This window comes from Scyliorhinus canicula, chromosome 3 (genome assembly GCF_902713615.1).
Source record: "Scyliorhinus canicula chromosome 3, sScyCan1.1, whole genome shotgun sequence".
Lineage (NCBI taxonomy): Eukaryota > Metazoa > Chordata > Chondrichthyes > Carcharhiniformes > Scyliorhinidae > Scyliorhinus > Scyliorhinus canicula.
Genome location: NC_052148.1, coordinates 197,733,144 through 197,749,150, shown reverse-complemented (window position 1 = coordinate 197,749,150; position 16,007 = coordinate 197,733,144). Strand labels below are relative to the sequence as shown.

At 47.0% G+C, this 16,007-nt stretch overlaps 1 protein-coding gene across 1 annotated transcript in view; it reads left to right on the top strand.

Annotated features, from left to right (window-relative positions):
• LOC119963211 overlaps nucleotides 1-16,007 on the top strand; it is a 680,876-nt gene that overhangs the window by 449,622 nt on the left and 215,247 nt on the right. The window contains exon 16 of the mRNA XM_038791968.1: nucleotides 1,442-1,588. Coding sequence (XP_038647896.1) covers nucleotides 1,442-1,588 — 147 coding nt within the window. The remainder of the gene's footprint in view (nucleotides 1-1,441; nucleotides 1,589-16,007) is intronic.

Sequence of the window (16,007 nt, the reverse complement as noted above, 5' to 3'; positions counted from 1 at the left end):
GCAGAGGAGGAGCAAATGTGCAGAAGATAGGAATGGTAAGAAATGGGGAGTGAGAGTAAGGGTTGAGAAAGGGGAGTAATTAAGGAAGATAGAGGGGTATAAACATCAGAGGGGGGCAGAGAACAAGATTAGAAAAGGGGTATCACAGGTCTAAAGAAACCTCATTACAATTATATAGATCCTTGGTGAGACCACACCTGAACTATCATGGAGTGTTTTTGACTCCTTCCCCAGGAAACGATATACTTTCCTTAGAGGGAGTGCAATGTCAGTTTATCAGACTCATTCTTGGGGTGAGGTGATTTCTCAATGAGGAGAATATACCTATAGGCTGGAATTTTCTGATTTTATTTTTGGCACCTTATTTGGCACCGTGCTTTGTGTACATGGTACACACAGCTACTACTGTTCATCGGTGGTTTTCATTGGTGGTGGAGGGAATGTATGTTGGGAAGGGGTGCCAATCAAGCGGGCTGCTTTGTCCTGGATGGTGTTGAGCCATCACACTCCTGACTTGTGCCTTGTAAATGGTGGACAGGCTTTGGGAGTCAGAAGGTCAGTTACTTGCCGCAGGATTCCTAGCCTCTGACCTGCTCTTGTAGCCATAGTATTCATGCGGCTAGTCCAGTTCGGTTTCTGGTCAATGGCAACCTCCAGGATGTTGATAGTGGGGGATTCAACAATGGTAATGCCATTGAATATCGAGGGTGATGTTTAGATTCTCTCTTGTTGGAAATTGTCATTGCATATAAACACTTAAGCACCTGGTATGATTGCTCACCCAGGGGAAATCCAGATCTGAAATCCTAGCTGTTCCCATGCCTGGTGGCTGAACTTCCTGATCTCCTCATTCAACAGCAAAGATTCCTAACTTCCTACTGCTTAATGGTGGCCATTCCTGACCTCCTACCACTTGGCGATGGCCCTTCCCGACTTCTGTCTACTCAACAGCCAAGCTTGCTGACCTCCTCCTACTTGATGTCGGACCTACCCAATCTCCTCCCACTCAAAGCCACACTCCTGGAGCTCATTCCCAAGGGTGGAGGCAGAGGACCTGGAACATTGCACAGGAAACTCTGAGGTAGGATACAGGGTTAAGGCACAGGCAGAACTTCATCTTGTATACCTCATACTCCAGGTCTAAAGAAAGCACTGGCCACATACATTAACAAACAGAACTCTCCTCACATGAGGTAGGCAAGAAAGGAGGCATGTGAGATATAAACGTGCATGGAGAGGTTAGCTGTTTTTGTGCTTCAAATATATATTAACTAATACTTTATAATGGATACAATGTTATCAAAGCCATTTTAATCAGTCTGCAAATGCAATCTAAATTCTTACCTCCGAAATTACAGTTTTCTGAACCGTATTCTCCTTGTTTGCTACGTTCATGTCATTCATTAAATCCATTTGTGTCTATATTGTGTTTTCCCTTCAGGCAGCAGGAATTATACATAAGTAGACTCATGCATATTTATAGCCGACCACTAAACATTGAAATGCTGGAACGGCGAAAGGCTCTACTCAAGACAAAGTTACAACAAAAAATTGAAAGAAAAAGGCGAAAGCGATTATATCTAGCACGGTAAGTAAATTACACCTGCTTTACATTTCCTGAACTTTTTGTTTTAGAACTTCCTTACATGTTGCCCGCAATTCTTTGACTGGGAGATGATGGGCGGGATTCTCTGATCCTGAGGCGAAGTGTTGTCGCCGTCGTAAACGCCGCCGAGCTTTACGACGTGTCAACAGGCCCCCAGGAGCAGCGATCCTGCGCCCTACAGGGGGCCAGCACGGCACTGGAGCGACTCACGCAGCTCCAGTTGCCGATAACGGTGTCAAACGGGTGCCGTGGGTCTGCGCATGCGCGCTGCAACCGGCACGAACTTGCGCATGCGCGCTAGGTTGCTTCTCCGCGTCGGCCCTGACGCAACATGGCGGAGAGCTACAGGGGCCTACGCGAAGTAAAAGAGGCCCTCACCAGGAGAAGCCGGCCTGCCGATCGGTAGGCCCTGATCGCAGGCCAGGCCACGGTGCCCCCCCCCCCCCCCCAGGGTCGGATCTCCCCTCCCCCCCCCCCCCCAAACAGGCCGCTCCCCGCAGGATGGGCGCTGAGGTCCCGCCGGGTGACCACATGTGAACGGCGCCGGCGGGACTCGTCCTATCTTGGCAGCTACTCGGCGCATCCCGCGCAAAGAATCGCCGGGCGGCGTCGCGTGAATCGTGCCCGGCCCGACGATTCTCCAACTCGGCTCCGGGGTCAGAGAATCCTGCCCGATTCCTCTCCTGCCAACCCAAATACCTGGCAATTCCACTTTTGATTTAATGACCAGGATGAGCCTGAGAGTTGCCTGGACTGACCGCCACATATTTCCCTGTAGAAAGCACCGCAGATTCTCTTTGGAGTTTGTGGGTTTGTAAGGAGACTGCCTAAAGTCTGCAATATTACTTGATTTTATTTCCACTGATCAAAGTACTTTAAAAATTCAGATAGTTTGGGTCAAATCTTCGTGAAGATGAAAGAGCTTTAGCCAAAATGGTGCCAGAGCCTCGATTCCAGAGATCCCTTCCCTTGAACCTCACATTCACCATTTTTGATGAGTTGGGGGTGGAAGTGGGGTGGGATATATTTCATACATCTGCAGTTCATGGAAGCAGCAGCAAATTTACAAATTCAGCTACCTTCAATCAGAAGCAATTTTAATCACCCAGTTTTCTGAAAAAATAACTTTTGGGCTTCATTAGTTTGAGGAGAAGTTCTCCATCTGTTGGAGCTGTTTGGAAAGGTCTGGTACCAATTTGGAGAGGATCGGGTACCCCTTTGAGATTGTTAACAGCAGACATGAATGTGTGTAAATGGTTGCTAAGGCTTGTGGAACTGACAAGCTGTCAAGTCATTTAAATCCCTATGCCCTTTAAATTTTGAGAATAAAACGCTTACTATCATTGAAAAAAAATGGTTGAAATTCAATCGATGTTTGTTGATAAAAGCCTGAAGATTGTCATTATAAGATTAGTATTGTTTGACTACTTCCACAACCTATTATTACAGTGGGTTTGAAGTTTGGTCTGTAAGTTTCATTGATAGCTCCAAGTCGTTATCAAGGGATTGCCTGTGTTTGACATGAGACTATGAGTACAAATGTTCATTTTTTAAATTCCACTTTAAGTACTTGAAATAATTTAAATCTATTGAATGGACTTTTATCAATGAGAATGTTTAACATTGTGCGATGAATGTAGAAATTGTTATATATGATCACATTTGTAGCAGTAATGGTATTAAAATCCTTGGTTTAAAATACATGCAGGCAGTGCGTCTACTAAAGTTGTAAGTAAAGAGTTTTAAAAAGTGAGGAAATCACTCATTCCTCATCACACAGTAACCTGTTTTGTTCACTTTATTTATAAGTGGACTTCCGGTGGTGGCAATGGAGACTGAGAGAGCTGCTGTTTAGAATGGTGGGAGGGAGCTTCCGCTATCTGGGAATCCAGGTAGCATGGGAATGGGAGACACTACATAAGTTAAATCTGACCCGACTAGTAGAGCAAATGAAGGAGGACTTTAGAAGGTGGGACAAGCTCCCGCTGTCTCTGGCAGGGAGGGTACAGACCGTGAAAATGGCGTCCTCCCCAGATTTCTGTTTGTTTTTCAGTGCCTCCCCATCTTTATCCTGAGGGACCTTTTTAAACGGTTAAACAAGATAATTTTGGGCTTTGTGTGGGCGGGTAAAACCCTGCGAGTAAAGAAAGTGTTGCTGGAGCGTAGTCGAGGGGAGCGTGGTTTGGCACTGCCGAACTTTAGCAACTATTATTGGACGGCATATATAGCCATGATTGGAAGTGGGTGGGGGTGGGGGTCTGTATGGGAGCGAGTGGAGCCTGCATTATGCAAGGACACAAGTCTCGGGGCATTGATAACGGCACCTTGCCATTCTCACCGGCCCGTTACTCCTCAAGCCCGGTGGTAGTGGCGGCTCTGAGAGTCTGGGGGAAGTGGAGGAAACATATGAGAGTGGAGGGAGCATCGGTCTGGGCCCCGATTTGCAATAACCATTGGTTTGTACCGGTAAGGCTGGATAGGGGGTTTTGGAAATGACAGAGAGCAGGGACCTTCCCTCGTTTGAAGGATTTAGAGGAGAAGTTTGAACTGCCAGCAGGAAATGGATTCAGGTATCTGCAGGTACGGGATCTTTTGCGAAGGCAGGTTTTGATCTTTCCGCTCCTACCGCCACGGGAGATAAAGGACAGGGTAGTTTCCAGAACGGGGGGGGTGGGAGAGGGGAAGATAACCGGTATCTACAAAGAGCTCATGGAGTCGGAGGAAACTCAGATAGAGGAGCGAAAGGGCAAGTGGGAAGATGAGCTGGGGGAGAGATAGAGGAGGGTCTGTAGGCGGATGCTTTGAGCAGAGTTAACACAGCCTGATACAATTTAAGGTAGTTCACCAGGCACACATGACGGTGGCCCTGATGAGCAAGTTTTTTGAGGTAGAGGACAGGTGTGCGAGGTGTACAGAGGGGCCAGCAAATCATGTCCATATGTTTTGGGCATGCCCGACACTTAGGGGATTCTGGCAGGGTTTTACAGATGTCATGCCCATGGTACTAAAAACACGGGTGGTGCCGAGTCCAGTGGTGGCGATCTTTGCAGTGTCGGAAGATCCGGGAGTCCAGGGGGCGAGAGATGCTGACGTCTTGGCCGTTGCCTCCCTGATAGCCCGGAGACGGATATTGTTAGCGTGGAGGGACTCGAAGCCTCCAAGACCTGGGTTAGTGACATGGCTGGGTTTCTCAGTCTTGAGAAAATCATGTTCGCTTTGAGAGGGTCAATGCTAGGGTTCATCCGGAGGTGGCAGCCGTTTATCGACTTCTTCGGGGAAAATTAACTGTCAGCAGAGGCAATAATCTAAAGAGGGCGGGGGAGGGTGAAGTTAGGCTATTTCTGTTAAGGGTAGGAGGGACTTGTTAGGGATGGAAATGATGTATGTACTACATTTATACTTGGATTCGCTTTCTTTTCTGTTGTTATTGTTATTATTATAAAATTACAAATACCTTAATAAAATGGTTTTTTTTTCAAAAAAAAACTTTATTTATAAGTTGCATTCGAACTGTATTTACTTGCCTTATTGGAATTAGTGGCAGATGTAGATAGTACGTTTTTATCCTCCTTCTGTTGAAGAATTGTTAGTTGTAAAGCTATATCTTTAAGGTTAATGTGGTTAATTCTGTGTTTAAATTAAAGTTTCATTTCACATAAAAGATACCTATTGGTCAGAGTCATCACTACTGGGGTGAAATATCCTTTCCTCACAGTTTTACAAATAGAATATTTGTTTGGGGTTCTTGTCTGGTACTCTAACAAAAGTTGAGATCTGGTCCGGTATCTTAACAATAGTGAAGACTGCAATAGACAGAATTTTATTTTATTTAATCTCAGCACAGTTCCTGAAGTCTGCCTATGATGGAAACTGAATGAGTTGGTGATGTACCATTAATTGGACACGAGTCGAGATGAAGATCCAAACATTAGGCTTTAATCGACTAGTTGTGTGCCCGGCAGTCGACTTACAGAGAAAGGCCGACTTTGCGGTCACTCGCGCGGATGGGAAGCTGGTGATAGGTGGACTTAAGATCCACCGTGGAGAAGACTTTGTACTTTGCGATCCTGTTAACCAGGTCAGAGATACGGGGGATAGGATACGCGTCCATCTGCGTAAACCTGTTGATGGTCTGACTGTAGTCAATGACCATTCGGTTTTTCTCCCCAGCCCGAACTACCAGCACTTGGGCTCGCCAGGGACTGTTGCTGGCCTCGATGACTCCTTCCTTCAATAGCCTCTGGACCTCGGACCTGATGAAGGTCCGGTCCTGGGCACTGTATCGTCTGCTCCTAGTGGCGACTGGTTTGCAATCCGGGGTGAGGTTCGCAAATAAGGAAGGGGAGTCCACTTTGAGGGACGCGAGGCTGCAGACAGTAAGGGGGGGGGGAAATAGGGCCGCCAAATTTGAAAGTCAAGCTCTGCAGGTTGCACTGGAAATCCAGTCCTAAGAGTGCCGGTGCGCAGAGGCGGGGGAGAACGAGGAGTTTGTAGTTTTAAAAAACTCTCCCTTGGACCGTGAGGTCCGCTACGCAGCACCCGGTGATGTGGACGGAGTGCGAACCTGAGGCTAGTGCTATCTTATGCTTGACTGGGTGAACGGGGAACGCGCAGCGTCTTACCGTATCAGGGTGGACAAAACTTTCTTTGCTCCCGGAGTCCAGTAGGCAGCTCGTTTCGTGTCCATTGAGAAGTATCTGTGTCGTCGCCATAGAGAGCGTGTGAGGTCGCGACTGGTCGAGAGTCACTACAGTGAGTCTTGGCAGTAGGTCTGGGTCGTCTTCATTTGCAGAGTAGTCACTGGTGGGGTCTTCTATGTTGGTCCAAATTGGCGGCGCCCGTCGGCCGCACGTCGGGGCCCCAAGATGGCGGCGCCTGGGACCCACACGTGGCGTCCGGGGCCCAAAATGGTGGCGCCCATGGGTCACTCATGGGGGCTGGAGTCAGGGGCAGAGAAGTCCGTGGGTCACTCGTGGTGGCTGGGAGCGGCGGTAGGGGGGCTTGTGTGCCACGCGGGGCCCTGGGGGAGCGCGGGGGGGGGGGATCCGCGGTCACTGCGCAGAACAGCAGCGTCCGACTTTGACTGACAGGCCACCGAGTAATGACCTTTCTTCCCGCAGCTTTTACATACTGAGGAGCGGGCCGGACAGCGCGGGCGGGGGTGCTTTGCTCGGCCGCAGAAATAACAGCGGGGCGCCCCGCAGCGCAGGCCTGGGTTGGATGGAGTCGGCGGGGGACAAGGGGGTGCCATGCGGCCGGGGGCATATGCGCAGGCGTTTCGGTCGGCAACCTCCAGGGAGGATGCGAGGATCCGTGCCTCAGCGAGGCTCAAGGTGTCCTTCTCCAGCAACATCTGCCGAATTGCAGAGTGTTGCATGCCTGCAACGAAGGCATCACGGATTAACAGTTCTGTGTGCTCTGCCGCAGTAACTTGTGGGCAGGCTCAATTTCTCCCCAGGACAACGAGGGCCCGATAAAATTCGTCAAGGGACTCACCGGGAAACTGTTGCCTTGTAGCTAGGAGATACCTTGCGTAAACTTGGTTAACAGGCTTGAGGAAATGTCCTTTCAGAAGGTCCATGGCCGCGTCATAATCTCATTCATCCTCAATCATCGTGTAGACAGCAGTGTCCACGCACAAGTGGAGGATGTGAAGTTTCTGCTCCTTGGTGGGCTGGCTGTCTCTGGTGGAGAGGTAGCTGTTGAAACACGCCAGCCAGTGTTTAAAAGTTGCTGACGCGTTTGTAGCGTGCGGGCTGATGCGGAGGCAGTCTGGTTTGATCAGTAGCTCCATTTTAAACTTCTAGTCGATTAAATTGATGTACCATCAATTGGACACAAGTCGAGATGAAGATCCAAATATCAGGCTTTAATCGACTAGTTGTGTGCCCGGCAGTCGACTTACAGAGAAAGGCCGACTGCCGCGTCCTACGGGTTCTTATACCCCGCCTCGTAGGCGGGACTACTTGCCTCCCGACCAATCGGTGAGCAGTCACATGACTAGTCTCAACCAACCAGCCGAGAGGCACATGACCGGCCTGAGCCAATGGGCAGCGAATGTTCTGCACCAATGGCAGATAGGCACCGTAAACCTCCTAGTCATATCACGGAGAATGTAACGGCAAAGGGTGTGGAGGGGGAAGGTGTGTGGAAGTTATGGGTTGATAAGATGTTGCCACTAAGTTGGCATGGAGGCTTTAAGGAGATATGGAGGTGAGTGGTATGAGTTTGATTTACTTGATAATAAGTTGGCATGGAGGTTATGAAAACCATGGGATTTTTAACAGAGGAACACGAGATGGCATTGAAGTTATGACAATGTATTGGGGATGGGTAGAAGAACATGAAGTGTACAAGGGGCCATGGAATTGGGTGGAGGTTGCATGGTTTGGCATGGATGGGGAATGGAGAGTTCTGTCACTGACTCCAGTTATCCTCCTGCACCCCACGGAGCAAAAAATCTAACTTTTGAGGAAGTTTACCCACATTGGGAATCAGGAATTTTCCCGAATCTACACACACAACTCAGGAATGCAATTTTGGCCCTTCATCTGTTGTACATTTTTTCTTTGCTTCTTAAATTAAGTGAGGCACTAGCCCAAAGAGGTAAAGTAAGGATTTACTTTAATCTCTTAAACCCAGTTTTCAATTCAGTCCAGGAGTTGAGATTCCAAAATGGTTATCTCTGCTCCATGACAGTTAGAAAATGTGAATAAACTGATGCTTTTAACATTCTCTACAGGAACTGATCTGCAAAGGCAAACTGCCCTGGAATTGACATTTCTAGCTCTGGGAGACGTGGACTAAAAGTCTGGGTAATAGAAATGTCACCGTTAGATGTAATGACCCTGCTCCCCTCAGCTGGAATATGAACTTACCTTCAGCCTTCACTGCACCACGCATCATCACAGTTGATAGCAAGAATAAATTAAACAGCTCAGACAGCAGTATTGCAACAGCTTAATGCAGTCTGGCACCTTCAACTTGTACACTTAAGTGCATTGTTTAGAAGTGCTAACATTGAAGGAAGAAATTACATTGCATAGTCTGGTTTTGTCATTATTTTTGACTGTCTTAAAATCTTTCAACAATGCCATCCCCAGTTGCCCTCGAGAAGGTGGTGGCGAGCTGCATTTTCTAACAGCTGCAATCATGTGGTGTAGCTACATATGCGGTCCTATTAGCAATGGAGTTCCAGGATAATACACTGCCTACCTCATTGTACAGTTGATACGGACAGGCAGTTGGGAATGGGTAGGCTATTATTTGTGGCCTAGATAGAAAAAGACTATTCTTTTCAATACCAGATAAAAGCAAATTACTGGGGATGCTGGAATCTGAAACCAAAAGAGAAAATGCTGGAAAATCTCAGCAAGTCTGGCAGCATCTGTAGGGAGAGAAAAGAGCTAGGCAGGGATTCTCCTGCAATTGGCTGAGCGGCCCGTACTGGTGCCAAAGAATGGCGTGAACCACTCCGGTGTCGGGCCGCCCGGAAGGGGCGGAATACTCCGTACCTCTGGGGGCTAGGCCGGCACTGGAGGGGTTGGTGCTGTGCCAAACGGTGCCGAAGGGCCTCCACTGGCAGGCGCATGTTGGCGCATACGCAGGACAGCCACCATGTTCTGGCGCATGAGTAGAACCGCTGCCGTGTTTCCTGTGCATGCGCAGTGGGTTTCTTCTCTGCGCCGGTCATCGCGGAGCCTTACAGAGGCTGGCGCGGCGGGAAAGAGTGCCCCCATGAGACAGGCCCGCCTGCAGATCGGTGGGCCCCGATCGTGGGCCAGGTCACCGTGGCAGCCCCCCTCCAGGACCCCACTAACCGCCCTTCAAGCCAGGTCGCACCGGTATGGACCTTGTCTATTTCAGGCCGGTGGAACTGGATGTAACGGGTGGCCGCTCGGCCCATCGGGGCTCGGAGAATTTCCGGGGGGAGGCGCTGCTAACAGCCCCCGACTGGCGTGGTACAATCCCCGCCCCCGCTCGAAAACCGGCGCGGGAGAATTCAGTTGCAATGTTCCAGTGAAGCTCAACGATGTCATTGCTGACACTGAGGCATGGTTGTGAGAGGGGCAGGATGGTCAGCCCAATATTTCAGTCCGAGAGAAATAAAGGGCAGATCTCAGAGAAATGTAGAAGTAATAGCATAGTGGTAGTGGGGATTTCAACTTCCCCAACATTAACTGAGGTAGTCATAGCATAAAAGGTTTAGAGGGAGCCAAATTCTTAAAATGAAGAACATTTTCAGCCAGTACGTAGAAGATCCTACAAAAGTTCTTTTACTTAATTGTTGATAAAGAAGCCGGTAAGTGGACGGGTTGGGATTTGTCCCAACAGTTGGACCCTAGACTCTTGACCCCAGACTATTTCAAGCACTCTGTAAATAGTTGTAATAAATCATTATGTTTTATAAGTTAACTGGTGGAGCCAATTCTTGAAGCTATTACATTGGCAATGAGGTAAAGACCAGCGACTCAGATTGCAAAAATTCATGGAAAAAAGGAAGGGAACAATCAAAATGCCTCTTTTCAGAAAACTAGAGCAGTTCGATCCTGTTACAGAAGACTGCGTACAGTATGTGGAACGCTGAAAATTATTTTTCCATGTGAATGAAAGAGAGGGAGAGGAGCAACAGAGAGTAATTTTATTAACAGCGTTTAATTCAACCAGGAGAGCCCTAGAGAAAGCCAATGCAGCCTTTGTGGTGAGGCTTAAGAAGATTACAGAGCATTGCGATTTTGGAACTGCATAAAATGAGATGCTAAGATATCGTTTTAGTAAGTGGTATTAACGATGAGGCCATACAAAAGAGGTTTTTGGCAGAATCGGATGTAGATTTAGAAAAGGCTCTGGAGATTGCTTTTGCCATGGAGAGCAGGGTGGAGGGCACCTGGGAACTATGTTAAACGTGTTGGGGTAGCCAGCCCTCAGATATATGCAGATTTAGGGAAGCTGAATGTTTCAGATACGGGAAAAAAGGACTTTTGAGACATAAGTGCAAGTATAAACAGAGCCTGCCTAGCACTAGTAAATCGAACAATACAGCACCATACAGTAAACAGTATGGAAGATGGCCTTGTGGCAGAGTGGAAAGTTATGTCTGTCAATAATATAAAATCGGGCAAAGTGGCTCCGATCACAGTGGAGTTGTAGGTAAACAGAAGGGTGTTATGGACAGAAGTGGACACTGGGGCCTCAACCACCGAGGTGGGGATACAAACCAACCAGTACCTTCAAGGGATTGAAGAACACTGGGACCAGCTGGTGACATATATGGGGGAGGCCATAAAGATAAAAGGTACAACGATGACTCCAGTGAGCTGTCAACAGCAATCCTTTCAGCTGCCTTTAATCGTGGTGACTGGTCAGAGACTGAGTTTAATGGGGTGTGACTGACTCCAGCAGATCAAACTAAATTGGCTGAAGATTTTTAGCATCAAAGAAGGGAACCTACACAAGGTCATCAGCAATTATGTTTTCCAGGAAGTTCTGGGAAAAATAAATGGAGTAAAGGCAAGAAAGGGAATTATAGACCAGTAAGCCTAACATCGATAGTGGCGAAATGCTTGAATCCATTATCAAGGACTTTGTAGCAGAACATTTAGAAAGCATGGCAGGTTCAGTCCGAGTCAGCATGGATTTATGAAGGGAAAATCATGCTTGCCAAATCTGTTGGAATTCTTTGAAGAGGTAACAAGCACAGTCGACAAGAGGGAGCCAGTCGATGTGGTATATTTGGACTTTCAGAAGGCGTTTGACAAAGTCCCGCATAAGAGATTATTGTGCAAAATTAAAGTGCATGGGATTGGGGGAAATGTATTGAGGTGGACAGAAAACTGGTTGGCAGAGAGGAAACAAAGGGTAGGGATTAATGGGTCCTTTTCAAATTGGCAGGCAGTAACCAGTGGGGTACCACAGGGATCGGTGCTGGGACCCCAACGATTCACAATATATATTAATGATTTGGATGAGGGAACAAAATGCAATATCTCAAAGTTTGCAGATGATACCAAAATGGTGGGAGGGTGAATTGTGATGAGGATGCAGATATCCTACAGCAAGATTTGGACAGGTTGGGCGAGTGGGCAAACCAATGGCAGATGCTAAAAAAGCTACAAAGAAGAGTAAGATAGATTATGAGAGTCAACTTGCTCAGAATATAAAAACAGACAGTAATAGTTTCTACAAATATATAAAACAAAAAAGAATGGCGAAGGTAAATATTGGTCCTTTGGAGGATGAGAAGGGAGATTTAATAATGGGAGATGAGGAAATGGCTGAGGAACGAAACAGGTTTTTTGGGTCGGTCTTCACAGTGGAAGACACAAATAACATGCCAGCGACTGATAGAAATGAGGCTATGACAGCTGAGGACCTTGAGATGATTTTTATCACTAAGGAGGTAGTGATGGGCAAGCTAATGAGGCTAAAGGTAGACAGGTCTCCTGGCCCTGATGGAATGCATCCCAGAGTGCTAAAAGAGATGGCTCGGGAAATTGCAAATGCACTAGTAATAATTTACCAAAATTCACTAGATTCTGGGTTGGTCCCGGCAGATTGGAAATTAGCAAACGTGACACCACTGTTTAAAAAAGGAGGTAGGGATAAAGCGGGTAATTATAGGCCAGTTAGCTTGACTTCGGTAGTAGGAAAGATGCTGGAATCTATCATCAAGAAAGAAAGAGCGAGGCATCTGGATGGAAATTGTCCCATTGGGCAGACGCAGCATGGGTTCATAAAGGGAAGGTCGTGCCTAACTAATTCAGTGGAATTTTTTTAGACCATTACCAGTGCGGTAGATAACAGGGAGCCAATGGATGTGGTATATCTGGATTTCCAGAAAGCCTTTAATAAGGTGCCACACAAAAGGTTGCTGCATAAGATAAAGATGCATGGCATTAAGGGTAAAGTAGTAGCATGGATAGAGGATTGGTTAATTAATAGAAAGCAAAGAGTGGGGATTAATGGGTATTTCTCTGGTTAGCAATCAGTAGCTAGTGGTGTCCCTCAGGGATCAGTGTTGGGCCCACAATTGTTCACAATTTACATAGATGATTTGGAGTTGGGGACCAAGTGCAATGTGTCCAAGTTTGCAGACGACACTAAGAGTGGTAAAGCAAAAAGTGCAGAGGATACCGGAAGTCTGCAGAGGGATTTGGATAGGTTAAGGGAATGGGCTAGGGTCTGGCAGATGGAATACAATGTTGACAAATGTGAGGTTATCCATTTTGGTAGGAATAATAGCAAAAGGGATTATTATTTAAATGATAAAATATTAAAACATACTGCTGTGCAGAGAGAGCTGGGTGTGCTAGTGCATGAGTCGCAAAAAGTTGGTTTACAGGTGCAACAGGTGATTAAGAAGGCAAATGGAATTTTGTCCTTCAATGCTAGAGGGATGGAGTCTAGGGAAGTTATGCTGCAGTTGTATACGGTGTTAGTAAGGCCACACCTGGAGTATTGTGTTAAGTTTTGGTCACCTTACCTGAGAAAGGACATACTGGCGCTGGAGGGTGTGCAGAGGAGATTCCCTAGGTTAATCCCAGAGCTGAAGGGGTTGGATTACAAGGAGAGGTTGAGTAGACTGGGACTGTACTCGTTGGAATTTAGAAGGATGAGGGGGGATCTTATAGAAACATATAAAATTATGAAGGGAATAGATAGGATAGATGCGGGCAGGTTGTTTCCACTGGCGGGTGAAAGCAGAACTAGGGGGCATAGCCTCAAAATAAGGGGAAGTAGATTTAGGACTGAGTTTAGGAGGAACTTCTTCTCCCAAAGGGTTGTGAATCTATGGAATTCCCTGCCCAGTGAAGCAGTTGCGGCTTCTTCATTAAATGTTTTTAAGATCAAGATAGATAGTTTTTTGAAGAACAAAGGGATTAAGGGTTATGGTTTTCGTGCCGGAAAGTGGAGCTGAGTCAGCCATGATCTCATTGAATGGCGGAGCAGGCTCGAGGGGCCAGATGGCCTACTCCTGCTCCTAATTCTTCTGTTCTTATGCAGTATAATTTGGATCAGTGTGAGGTTATTCATTTTGGAAGCAAAAGCAGGAAGGCAGATTACTACCTGGATGGTTGTAAATTGGGAGAGGGGTGTGTGCAGCGGGATCTGGGTGCCCTTGTGCACCATTCGCTGAAGGTAAGCATGCAGGTGCAGCAGGCGGTAAAGAAGGCCTTCATTGCAAGAGGTTTTAAGTCTAGAAGCAGGGATGTGTTGCTGCAATTGTACAGGGCCTTGGTGAGGCCACCCTTGGAGTATTGTGTGCAGTTTTGGTCTCCTTCTCTGAGGAAGGATGTTCTTGCTCTCGAGGGACTGCAGCGAATGTTTATCAGACTGATTCCAGGGACGGCGGGACTGTCATATGAGGAGAGATTGACTAGGTTGGGATTGTTCTCGCTGGAGTTCAGAAGAATGAGGCTGGAACTCATAGAGACTTATAATATTCTAACAGGACTAGACAGGGAAGATGTTACCCATGATGGGTGGGTCCAGAACCAGGGGTCACAGCCTGAGGATTTAGGGTAAACCAACAGAGATAAGGAGACATTTCTTCACACAAAGAGTGGTGAGCCTGTGGAATTCATTACCACAGGAAGTAGTTGATGCTAAAAAATTGAATATATTCAACAGGCGGCTAGATATAGCACTTGGGGAGAATGGGGTCAAAGACTATGGGGAGAAAACAGGATTAGGTTATTGAGTTGGATGATCAGCCATGATCGTGATGAATGGCGGAGCAGGCTCAAAGGGCCAAAAGGCCTCATCCTGCTCCTATCCTCTATGTATCTGTGTAATTCATGTGAACCCAGAATCCACCCCAAGATTTATCAGGGCTAGACCTGTGCCTATGTGTTATTGGAGAAGGGCGAAACAGAGTTTAAAAGACGAGAAGTCCTTGGAATCATTCAACCAGTAGATTTGCAGCACCCATTATGTGCAAAATTGACTAGAGATCAAATCTTCACTAAGTTAGACATGTTTCATGCTTCCCAGCAGCTTGAGCTGGGCAATGTGACCATAAAAACCCATAAGGGGTCGTACCAGTACACACGCTTGCCCTTTGGAATTTTATCAGTGTGTTATATTTGAAAGAACCATGGAGAGTTGACTGCAATTTTTGTGAGGTGTCAACATGAGTCCCTAGGAATTCCTAAGAATTTAAATCCTTTCTGGGGGTGGTCAGCTATTATGGGCGGATCCTGCCAAACCTGTCAACGATGTTCGCTTCATCACATGTATTATTAAAGAAATGCCGGAGATGGGTCTGGAAAGCACCACAAAAAAGACATTTAACCAGGTCAAGCAGGTGTTGCAGTTGTCGTGTTTACTGGTGCACTTCGACCTCACCAAGAAGATAATATTAACATGTGATGAAACTTTATATGGCGTTGTGGCAGTTTTATCCCACAGAGTGGATGATGGGTTGGAGAGATCCTGTGGAATGTGCATCGAGAACCCTTGCAGATGCAGAGTAGAATGATTCATGAATTGAGAGAAAGGGGCTAGCTGTCATCTGTGCATCAAATGGTTACATCAATATCTATATGGGAAGCATTTTACTGTAATGACAAACCACAAGTAACTGTCGGGTTTATAGAAAGAAAACAAGGCGATTCCCCCAATAGCTTTGGCCCGGATACAGCTTTGGACATTGTTCTTGTCGGCTGATGAGTGCACCATTGAACTTCGTCCAGAGACACAAATGGTCAATGCAGATGCCCTGAGGCATATTCCTTTGCTAGAGAAGGGTGCACCCCCCACACTACCAGAAGCGATAAGAATGGCAATGAATTTTCCAGACACTTTGCCAGTGTCAGCTCAACAGATTAAGTACTGGACAAACAGAGCCCCATTGTTGTTGAAGAGGAAAAGATGATATTGCATGGATGGTGGAACGAGAGAACTTCAGAGGAAATTAAGCCTTACCGGATCAGGCAAGAGAAGCTTAGCTGTGAGGATTGTACCATCCTCTGGAGATCAAGAGTGGTCATCCCTGGACCACAAAGAGAATTAATACTGGAAGTGCCACATAGTGCCCACCCAGTCGTGTCTGAAATGAAGATGCGGGCGAGAGGCTCAGTGCGGTAGCGTGGCATCGGCGCCTCAATTTAATCAATGGTAAAGCAATCAGTGCCAATTTCAGCACAAGTTACTTGCCGCAGCTCCATTAATCCATGGATTTGCCAGGTCGACCATGGGTTAGGGTCCACGTTGACTAAGTGGGACCGTTTATGGGCACAATGCTTTTGTTGCTGGCTGACGCCCATTCAAAATGGATGGAGGTCTTTGAGATAAGATCCTTATGCCACAGTTGAGAAGCTGCGCCAGTGTTTCACAATCCATAGGGTGCCAGAGGTCCTCGTTTCGGACAAGGAGTGGCTTTTCCCGGTGCCGAGTTTTG